The sequence below is a fragment of the Paroedura picta genome, chromosome 3, assembly GCF_049243985.1.
Source record: "Paroedura picta isolate Pp20150507F chromosome 3, Ppicta_v3.0, whole genome shotgun sequence".
Classification (NCBI taxonomy): Eukaryota; Metazoa; Chordata; class Lepidosauria; order Squamata; family Gekkonidae; genus Paroedura; species Paroedura picta.
In genome coordinates this window covers 70198902-70210556 of record NC_135371.1, presented here as the reverse complement: position 1 = coordinate 70210556, position 11655 = coordinate 70198902, and the positions used below count along the sequence as shown (strand labels likewise).

The 11655-nt window shown below is 47.2% G+C and overlaps 1 protein-coding gene across 1 annotated transcript; it reads right to left on the bottom strand.

Annotated features, from left to right (window-relative positions):
- Positions 1-5584: 5584 nt before the first annotated feature.
- On the bottom strand, positions 5585-10020 carry LOC143831168 (ovomucoid-like). Its single transcript, XM_077324245.1, has 4 exons — positions 9957-10020; positions 8814-8839; positions 6293-6423; positions 5585-5975 (listed from the first exon to the last, which is right to left on the bottom strand). Exons 1-4 carry the CDS (start codon positions 10018-10020, stop codon positions 5930-5932), a joined length of 267 nt encoding a protein of 88 aa, XP_077180360.1. The 3' UTR covers positions 5585-5929.
- Positions 10021-11655: the final 1635 nt, after the last annotated feature.

Here is an 11655-nt window from a genome sequence, read left to right as displayed (position 1 = left end):
AGCCAGCCAGCCAGCCAGCCAGCCAGCCAGCCAGCCAGCCAGCCAGCCAGCCAGCCAGCCAGCCAGCCAGCCAGCCAGCCAGCCAGCCAGCCAGCCAGCTCTTTCTTTCCCTCCAGACGAGCATCCCCGTCTTCCTCTCCAGTTGAGGCTCTAGGTAGCTGGCAGGTGGGTATCCGGCAGGTTCAGCTCCCCCCTTGCTCCCATGCTTCTTGCTCTCTCCCCATGACCGCTGTTGCCCACCACCACCACCGCCCAGTTGGAGGGAGGGGGTACCGCCGCCACCCAGTCTGAGGGAGGGGGGCTGCTGCTGCCACCGTGGAGGTGCCGGCATGCCCCGCCTTCCCTCCCTTCTAATCTGGTCAGCTAACTGGGTATCATACCCTTGCATAGAAAAGAAAAATCTTTTTGCAGCCTACTCAGACACTTACAGGTCTGAGCCAAAGTTTTAACAGAACAGGAAAATATATGAAGCCATTATTTCACTACAGACCTGGTAGTTGTTATCAATTCAGTTGGCCTCTCCATGGTGTTTGCGTGAGAATGTTGGCTGCTGCATTGCAGACCAGTTGCAGTTTTCAAATCAGGGATAAGGGTAGGCCCACATAGAGAGAGTTACAGAAATCCAGTCTAGAGGTGACCGTCGCATGGATCACTGTGGCTAGGTGTTCCGGGGCCAAGTAGGGCACTAGTAGTTTGGCTTGGTGCAGGTGGTAAAACGCCAGCCATGCTATGCCAGCCATTATCTGTTCCTCCATTGAGAGGGAGGCATCCATGATCATGCCCAAATTCCTGGCAGAGTGAGCTCCTGATAACTGTATCCCATATAAGTCAGGCAATTATGCTTCCTGCCCAACCATAGGACCTCCATCTTTGAAGGGTTGTGCTTCAAACAGACATCTGGAAGAAGAGCTAGGTGTCACCTGCACATTGACAGTATCTAAGCCTGAACTTTCACACCAGCTGGGCAAGAGGATGCATAAATATATTGAATAAAATTGGAGAGAAGGTCTGCTCCTTGTCGAACTCCAAATGAGTTGGCAATAGTTTGATTGTCTTGCTTCAATTGCTACCCTCTGTCTGTAACCCTGGAGTAAGGAGTTTATCCATTGTAGAGCTGTCCCCCGTATCCCAGCATTCCAGTGGTGAGCTAAGAGTTTATTGTTGACTATATCAAACACTGATGTGAGGTTGAGTAATACAAGCAGCACTGACCCACCATGGTCCAGCTGCAGCGGAGGTCATCCGTCAGGGTGACCAGCACTGTGTCCACCCCATGGCCAGGCTGGAACCCTGATTGGGATGGGATGAAGCTTCATCCAGGAATGCTGATATTTGATCCATGACAACCCTTTTTCCTACTTTCCCCAGATATGCTAGATCAGTGGTCCCCAACCCGCGGGCCGGGCCGCGGCTCCGTCTTCCCTCCCCCCCCAAAGCGAGAAGCTCGCCAGGCCACGAGCAAATCAGCCGCCAAAGCGGCCGATTAGCTCGCGGCCCGGCAAGCTTCTCACTTCGGGAGGGGAGGGAAGAGAAGCTTGCCGAGCCACAAGCTAATCGGCCGCTAAAGCGTACCGATTTGCTCGCAGCCCGGAGGGGCCAGGAGGGGAAACCGTGGCCGCCGGCATGGCGGCGGCGCAAACGCGCATGCATGGACTGCCGCGCACACGCGTTTGTGCCCCTGCCGGGCGCAAACGTGCATGCGCGGCAGTCCACGCATGCGCATTTGCGCTGGGGCTGCCGCGCGTGCGCGGGCCCCCGGACCGCCCTCTCCACCCACAACTCCACAGCGGTCCACGGCAAGCGGAAGGTTGCAGACCACTGTGCTAGATGAGAGACTAGTCGGTAGTTGGCGGGTTCTCGAGGATGGTTTCTTCAGGAGCAGATGTACACACAGCTGATTTCCAATTGCTTATTTTTGGTGCCCTTCTTCCAAGGCAGTGAGTGACTGGACTATCCTAAACAATTGTGCTGAGCATGAATTTGTGGATGCGATGGCAATTTAGTAAAAGTTGCATTTTACTGATTTCACTGCCATCTCAAGGGCTTTCATAAGTATTCCATAAGATGTTCTTGATGCTTCATCATGAGTCTTCCTCCAGACTTGCTCTAATAGTCTCAGTTCCCATTTCTTGCAAAACTTCTCTGTGTACCAGGGAGCTCACTTGGGATGGGGGCACAAAGGACATTGGGGAGCAGTCTTGTCAATAGCAGCCCACATTCGGTCATTTCAGCCACTGACCAATCCATTTAGAGAAGTGCCAGGAAGCACTGGGTCCTGCAGAGCATTCAGGAATCAGTTTGGATCCATAAGTCTCTGTAGGTGACCTAAAATATGCTTGGCCTCCAACTGAGGGGAGAGGGGGAATTGCAGCCAGGCCTTCAGGGCATAGTGGTCTGACCATGGCACAGCATTTGCTGCTATCAATTCCACACCCAGCGCAAAATGAGATCCACGGTGTGAACTGCCTGATGGGTAGTCTGGTAACAAATTGTGAGAACCCTAGTGTCCGCTATAGCAACACTAGATCTGGACCATTTCCAGAGGATGGCAACTAAGCATAGATATTAAAGTCCCCCAGAATTAATAGACTGGGAATTGTAGTGACCAGGCTGCCTCCAACTCCAGCAGGGGGCATGGCATACCACCCAGATGGCCATGCTCTCAGTTGTACCCCACCTTAGGCTAACACATTCAGTTCCTGGGATTGACAGCATGGGAGTGCTCTGAAGGAGAAATCCTCCTGGATTGGAATTGCCACCCCTCCCAACCTGCTGTCCATGATTGATGGTAAACCCAGCAGGGACTAGTTCTTTGTGAGTTATTGTTTCACCTTCCATGACTCAGGTCTCTGTCATATCACCAAACATTATAAAGCTGAACTTGCCCTCCCTTTGGGGTATGATGAGCACTTTGCCAATGAGGGCCAATCAGGTCAAGTTGCATGCAGACTGCCAGGAAAAGCCTCTATCCTGGGAATATGTACTCATGAGTAAGTCATGGCCAGGATAGTTTAGCCCCATCAGGAGGGAGCTCTCAGCCAGGAAAGGCAAATATGGAATCAGATCCCCACCTCCAATGTCCAGCCAGTGTCAGAGGTTTACTGGGTAGAAGAGGAGTAAGTTACCCTGGCCTCCTGGCCTCTTTCAACTTGGAGGAAGGGGGACAAGCCACCTCGTTATGCAGCCTCTGTGTATCATCTGGAAGGGGGTCTGTGGGAGGCCCAGAATCCCCCCCACCCCTCTGTGATCCGGGACAGCCAGGAAAAGCCTCTTCTCTGGGAATGTTTACTCATGAGTAAGTCAGATTTGCAGTTTGCAATCTGAAAAGGGAGGAATGCTTTGGGGGGTAGCCATCAAAAGCAATTGCAGCAGGGATAATAATGCTGATGTCAGTGGGACTGGGAAGATGTAGACTGTCCCTTCCCATATGGATACCACCTTGCTCTTGCTGCAGTCTTTCCAAACCATCACAACAAAGTAAATTTTGGACGAATAGCATGAAAGATGAGGAAAGATGAGGCACAGAAGCACCATGAGACCGTGGGGACATGTGTAGGGGGGAGACACTGTTTCCCAGTTGCACATTCCCAGTAGAAGAGGTGGTTTTTACTCTGCTTTTCTCTGCCCAAAGGAGCCTCTGAGTCACTTATAGTGGCCTTCCCTTCCTCTCCCCTCAACAGACAACCTGTGAGGTAGGTGAGGATGAGAAAGCTCTGAGAGAAACAGCTCTGTGGGGACAGTTTCTAACAGGATTGTGACTAGCCCCAGGGTACCCAACATATGGAGGAGCAGGGGATCAAATCCAGTTCACACATTGGAAGCTGCTGCTCTTAACCACTACATGAAGCTGCACATATTGCCATTGGCTTAAGGAGATGAAGCTAAAGCACAGGCAGAAGAAGCTGTTGCAGGAGGATGGTGTAACTCTTTTTTTACTTGCTCATTGCCATTGCCAAAGAGTCCCCCCTCCTACGTAGTCCTTCCATCTCCAGGAGCCTGAAATCCCCCAGGGCCAACCTCTCCCATCCTGAAACTTTTTCTCCCCCTCCCATTCCAGGAGATTTCCAGGCCGCAGGTGGTTGGCAACCCTTGGGTCAGGAATGTTCCTCAAGATTGGGAGTTGGGGCATCAAAAGTCCAAAGTGGACAGGAGGTTTTACCATGTAGCTAGCCCCTGCAAAGGCCACAGTGCAGGTATGCATCCTAGTGCCCATTGTTTCCCCGGGTGCAATAATAACCAGGCAGGCTAGTTTTGTTCATTTGTGGAAGGAGGTACTTGGTAGCATGGCAACAAAATAGGGCTGGTTCACTCAAGACACTGGGATTTTACTAATAATTAGTTACCATTTTGTGATTGGTTACCATGCAGTTCCAGAGCCCATTCACCTTTTTTCACTATTCTCAAGGTATTTGACTTTTCCAAGGAAAAAGCTTACTTTGGACTGAGAACCATTTTGGCCGCCAAATCTGTAAATATTCCTCCAAGTATTTTTTTTAAATCTCATTTACAGTATTGCATGTATTTACTGTATTTAATCCTGTATTGTATATGTTATAATTTTTATATCGTACTAGATATTAAGCCAGCTGTGGCCAAAATACAGTGGGCCCTAGCATGGTGGGTGGGTGGAGGGATGGGGCGAAGGAAGAAGGAAAAGGAGAAAGAGAGACAGAGAGAAAGACAGAAAGAAAGGGAGGAAGATAGAGACAGAAGAAGAGGGAGAGAAACAGGTAGGCAGAAAGAGGCAAATGGGAGAGAGGGAGGAAGAAAGGGAAAAACAAAGGGATTGCTGGGAGGAAGGGAAGGACACAGGGAATGCTGGGAGGAAGGGAGGAACAAAGTAAGGTAGGTGGCCTGAAAGGGGACTTTGCAGCCTTCTGCCGGGCCCAGGGGCAGGCTCGGCTGCCCCAGGGCCTGGCAGAAGTCTCCAGATGGGGGCGGCGGGCTCTGCGGCCTAGTGCCGGCCCAGTGGCAGGGGAAGCCGGCTGGAGGACTTACTGCTGGGGATGGCTTCTTCCTCTGAGCAGCGACTCCCCGGCTGGCCCAGGTGAGGCTGGGGCAGCCAGCCAATGGGGAGCCGCGCTTTGGCCCTCGAGTGACACTTGGAGGGTCCAATCAGGAGCTGCTTCGCAGCTCCTGATTGAACCCGAGTTTTTATCCCAGACAGAGCCCGCCCTATCTCCTCCCCTTTAGCCTTTACTCCTTTATTTAATCCGCTCCACGGGAGCGGTTAAAGATTCTCTGATACTAAACCAGCACTAAAAGCAGTGCACAAAACCAGTTTATTGGAGGCATAGTTTCTGGTGGAGAATTTATATCAGTGTAGATCCTCATGCTTAGCCATGATGAACTGTCAGGAGAGTTAGTATGCAGAAATCCCTTTTCAAAGGAATAACTTAGAGACTGATCCCAATATGATTACAATTCAGCTTTATTAAAGTAGAATCCTTCTTAAACCACATTGGCAACAGGGGGAAGGGGAGCTAACTGTAAACCATGAGCATCAGGCACTCATAGTAACTTTCTCATGATGGAAGTATTTGCACGATCTGATTCTACTTTCTCATCCTTGTCTAGCCTATGTGTGACTGACATGGCTGTACTGGGGGATTCTCTTCAGACCTAGCCTCATATAAAACATTATTGAGTGTCAGAACTCAGAATTATTTTCAGCCAGTTCTGATAGGGAGAGGTCGTTCCAACATTTCCCTTTTCATGCATGACTTAACTTAAGAGTGTTTCAACATAAGCCTTTCAACATAAGCATTATGCCTTTCAACATAAGCAAATACATCATTGAGAAATATTCATTTAAACCCAGTAGATTGGTAGAACTTTTAAGACGATATGTGGTGTAGTTGACTACAAGGGTTCAGGACTGGCTAAAATGTGAAAAGCAGGTGTTACATATCTCATAGGCAGCAGCTACTCAGCAAGTTCCATAATGCTTAAAATGAATCTTCCCTTGACTTGCCCTGCAAAGAGAATGAGAAAACAAAAATAATAGCTCCAATTGGCAGTGAAAAATCTACATCCCCCCTGTTGTCAGATCTCTGCCTGAAGACCTGCTCTGCACTGACACTGCCCACTGGCTTTAAGGATGTGAAGAAAGACCAGCCGGCTCAGAGGCTAACTCTCTTTCAATGTGTTGTCATAATTTGTACATTACTTTCATGCATGGTGGGAAGCATCGTCCACAGCTTACAAAATGAACCCTTAGTCTCTTAGGAGCAGGATCCCTTTTAGAAAAGGCAATTTATCTCAGCTTTAGTTATTAAAGAGTGATACTTACCTGACTGCATTGCAAAAGAGACATTTGTTGGTATATGTTTGGCCATTGGAACCACATACTGGAAAATACTCCAAGGTGCATCTTGTTGGATCGACCCTCTCAGAAAACCTCTTGTAATAACTGCAGTCAGCCTACAAAATGGTAATGCTTTTTTAGTATAGCTCTGTAAATTTTAAATTAGATCAAAACTTGTATTTTTATTTAGAGCAAACTGACCTGTAGACACTGCAAAACAATGATTGCTGGATCAGACCCAAAGTCCTTTAAGATTTCTTCTACTTAGACACTTCATTCCAAAATGGCATCCAAAACAGAGCAAAGTTTCTTTGGAATGATCTATACAATGTCCTCCTCTAATCATCCACTTGCTGAGTGTTTCCCTGCTATATTGTGATTTTTCCCAGTCCTAGTTTGATATGAAATTTTGGTAAAGATCATAGTTGAAGTCCCTTTGCTTGGTATGTGGACAGGAGGAGGCATATTTCTGAAGACTCTGTCCACACTGGTACCATATCCAGACCCCCACAACATCCCTCCCCTGTTTGTAATTCCTTCTACCATTAGAGAGCTGTTTGTTTTTGTACTGAATCAGCTGCTCCTATAGCATAATAACTTTATAAGCTATTACCATGATTTACTAGTTCCTTTGAATTGCCCACTTCCATTTTAAAAGAATGAAGTAATTCTCTAAATGAATTGTCAAAAGCTTTCACAGCCGGAGTCAACTGGTTGTTTCTGGGTTGTGTGGCTGTGGTCTGGTAGTTTTAATCCCTGATATTTTGCCAGTTAGTGTGGCTGGAATCTTCAGAGCTAAGGCATGGCAAGATGCAAATCTCTCCATGCTAAAGTGTACTTTGGCACAGAAAGAGTCCCATCTTGCCATGTCCTACCTTTAAAGATGCCAGCCAAAGTTACTGGCAAATTGTCAGAATAAAACTACCAGACCATGGCCACACAGCCCAGGAATTACCCCAGTAATTCTCTAAACTTTCTCAGTGTAAAGATACATCTTTCCCCTTATATCTTGACAGCATAAAGAGATTTACTCTTCTAAATGAAAATGGCAGTTCAGATGTACTATAGATCATTCATGTTATTGCTGAATCATTTGACTTGAGGCTCAGATTCAGGATGTGCAGGGAAATGACTGTTTTGAATTCTTTGTTCTCAGTATCTGGGCCTCTGACCATTTAATTAGGTAATGTTTAGCTGTGAACAGATGTCCCGCTTTTGGCAAGGCAGTCCCTATTATTAACAATTTGTCCCACGGCATTTTTAAAAAGTCCTGATTTTTTGAAAGAATGCAGCTGCCATGTGGCTATTTCACCAGGATATGAGTTTTATATTATTTTTGTTAATTTTATAATGTTAAACTTTAATAATAACTTTAATAATAACCACTCCCCACTGGTGCCGCCATGCCCCACAGAGGAGTGCGTCCTTCAGCTCTCCTCCTGTTTTAAAAAGGTGCAGGCTGGCTGGGTGGTGGGAGGAAATGCCTTTAGTGAGAGCATTTCCTGGCGTGCTGGCTGCAGCTGAGAGGCGTTGCGAGGAGGCAGGGTTGCAACGCAGGCCTCCGCTGCTGCCGGGTCTGTGCGCTGAGAGCAGAGGCGCGCGGCGGAAACCTTTGGTTGCACGGTGCTGAGGGGAGCTTATGGCCATGGTGAGCCACAAGGACGTGGCCTACGGGCTGGCCATTTGCTGCCTTCTCATGCTCTACTGCAGCCCTGGAGCCATTTTGCTGCTGTAGAGCCTCCCAGCAGAGCGCAAGAATGACAGACCCATCTTGGGTGAGCAAGTGAGCAACTGAGGAGGCTTGCCGGTTGTGTTGGTCCTCTGGCAGTGGGGAAAGGCGGAGGGGTGAGTAGGAGGCTTGAAATAAGCACCCAGAACCTGGCATCGTCTCCCCCCTCCATGCGGTGGGCTTCAGCTCCTTGTGACCATGGAGCTCCGTCAGACCTGTTGTCACAGCCGGCCCATGGACACAGGTCCCGTTGCCTCCCGAGCCCAGGCTGTCTGCAGTGCTGCAAAATGTAGCTTCCAGCAAAGTAGACGAAGATTAAGAAGAGCAGAGCAGCTGGCTAAGGAGTCTGGAGGATGACCGCACATAATTAAGAGGCACTAGTTCCACAGGTTTTTTAAAAATCTGAATTTTTCCTGTTCATATAAATGCATTAATTTAAAATAGAAGTTGTAAAGTCACAGATTAAAAGACTGTTTTAAAAAAATTGGGGGGAGGCTGAATCAGTGCTGCAGCTGACAGAGCTGTACATTCATATACTTTATGTGTGACTCATGTTTCCATAGGAATTTAGATTTCTGCTTGGTGTAGTGGTTAAGAATGGAGAGCCAGGTTGGATTCCCCACCCTTCCACATGCAGCGAGCTGAGTCACCTTGGGCTAGTCACAGAGCAGTTCTGTCACAGCCAAGTCTGCTTCTTCTTCCTTTCTTTTCTCTCTCCCTTGTTCCTGGAAAGGCAGACTAACAATTTTCAAAATAAATTAACAGAAATGAACTTACCTGTGACTCATGAAAACAGCAAACACCTGCAAAAAAAGACAGAAAAAAGGAGCTTTAATAAAAAAGAGCAATATCCTTTTTACTCAGTTGACTGCATTTTCTTCTAACCATGAATCACCAGTTCTGATTACTGCTTTGTATCCTACCACTCCATTAAACAAAGTCTGGAGTCCCCAGCAGCATAAGGGGCTTTTGCATTGGAAAGTCTGTGGCAACTTCCTCTAGGATACTAGAACACAGGATACTTTATCAGAGTGGTAAGGTGCCAGCCTAGCAGTCACATTAAGCAAAGATCAATGAATTTTCAAAAACAAACTGGGAACCAATGGCAAAGTATTATTTTGGTATTTCTGTCTCTAATCTTGTCCCCATGGTCTGCATGCAAAAAGAGCGGGCCCTGTCCGACACTCACCCCCGCGGATCCCCCAGCCCACCCACCCACACATTGCAGTCTGCCGCCACCCACTCCCCCCAAAAGGTGCCTCCAACTGCCCAACCACGCTCCCACCCATCTCTACACCACGCTCTTCCCCCCAATCACCCCCCTAATCGCTCCCCCTCGCCAATCCCCCCACAGACCCTTAAAAAAGCCCTCCTTTCCCCCCACTCCCCTCCAAGTCCACCTGCCTCCCTGCCTGCCTTCCTTCTTCCTTCATTCCTTCTTTCCTCTACTTCTCCATCTACTTCCTGCCTATCTCTCTTTCCCTCTCACTTGCTCTCTTTCCCCCTTCCTCTCTAACACACTTCCCTGCCTTCCTTCCTCTATTCCTCCTACTCATCCCTTCACCCACTTCTTTCCCTCCTTTCTCACTGCCATCCCTCCTTCCCTCTTCAACCTTTCATTCCTCCCTTATTCTTCCCTATGCTCTAGTGCCCGCTGTATTTCAGCTACAGTGGGCTTAATTTCTAGTAGTTTAGATAAAATAATCAACAGTAAAGAAATTATATAGTGCATTATATAATTGAAAAGGGACCCAACTTTCAAAACATTTAAAACCCAACTTAAGCATTTCAGTTTTGCCATTTTGGTGGAATCTTTACAAACGTTCAGATTTTCAGAATCAGATCTATCTTTCTTTTAAAGCTAGATGGGTGTGCCAGCCTCAGTGCACTTTGAGGTCCTTCAGTAGAATTGATACACACCTGAAATAAGGAAGCAGTAACACAGTCCCAGAGTAAGAAGTGCCAGGATAGCTGCAGTCTTCATGATGTAGTAGTAGAATTTGGCTCTGATGTTTTTGATGTCCAACTTTCCGATGCTTCCCAATAACAGGATATATTTATACTCAAGGAATCAAGACCCCCCCCCACATTTGCACTGATGCCATGTTCCTCCCTAATTTGGCACAAACAATAGAACCCCAAAGGCATTTTAGGTGTTTTCTTCTTAGACCAATTTGTAGGAACAAGTGGGGTCATTATATATTGCTTTGTTCTGAGTCTACTGGTAAACATCTGAAATGTATGATTGAAATACATTGGTCACTTCCCATGCCATGCAGCAGAGGGGGGGGGGGAATCCTTACACTCACAGGGGCTTTCAAAACAGCATTTGACTGCAAAAATCTTAACACGCAAATTGATTAAGGCCTAAAGGTATACAGATGTAATCCAATCAACTATGTGCGTCAGATATCCTCCTTCCCTGTATCCAAAAAGGAAATACAATGATCTACCTATGAAGCCTATTTACCATGCAAGTGGTGCTGAAGAAGAGGGGAATGTATTTCACCACTGTGATGATCCACATGAGGAAAGTCCTGTTTTGTCTGGATGCAATTTGACTTCACATTTGATTATAATCCCCTTGACCACAGTGTTGAACTTCTCCTGCAGACTTTTGTAAGCAAGCTAATAGATATAATGGACTGGCTCTGTACCACATCAACTTGCACGTCATTATTTTGCAAGTAACTGTCAGATACAATCAGCTCACCCATAGGGGGTATGAGACCAATTTGCTAATGATGCAATGAGGGAACAAAACTGAACTCTCACCCTGAGAAGCTGAAGTAACATGCTGACCCTGTATGTGAAGCATCCCTTCCCAGCCTGTGGGATCACCTTACTCATTGTAAACAAAGCATCTGACGTTGGCCACAGGCACAAAGAACATTTGGACACTGCACTGCACATAATGAGGTAGGTTATGGGCAATGTAGCAAAACTGCCATTTGAGCTGGTAACAATTTAGTCTCCAAATACAGAGAAATGCCATAAGCAGGATGGGGATTCACATTAAAATTAACAATGGTAGAATAAAAGGATAGGAGGAGACAAAAACATCCCCCAATCTAAGTCCCTTTTCTGAAGAAAGTGTATCTCCTCCAGTCTCTCCGCACAAGATCACCCTTTGTAAACAAGACCAATAGGGAGACTGTGCAACCAAGAGAAAACAGGTTTGTATGAGGTTTAACATTTGGAAAACAAAGTCTATTTCTCCTGAGACCAGGGTTCCCAACCTCCGGAAAGGGCCTGGATTCCCCTGGAATTACAGTTCATCTTCAGACTACAGAGATCAGTTCCTCTGGAGAAAATGGCTGCTGTGGAGGGTGGACTCTCTAGCATTAAAGCTCACTGAGGTCTTACCAATCCTCAAACTCTTCCCCAGGCTTTAAACCCAAATCTCCAGGTATTACCCAATCCAGAGTTGGCAACCCTACCTGTATCACTTTAGGAGGGGGAATGCTAGGGTTATCTTAAGGGAGGTGGGGCCTGGAGTTTTCCTGGATTTGCAACTGTTTTTCAGACCACAGAAGTCAGTTCCCCTGAAATAAATTGCATGGATACACTCTAAGGAACAATATCCCTGCAGGGCTTCCTCCTTACTCTTCATATTTTC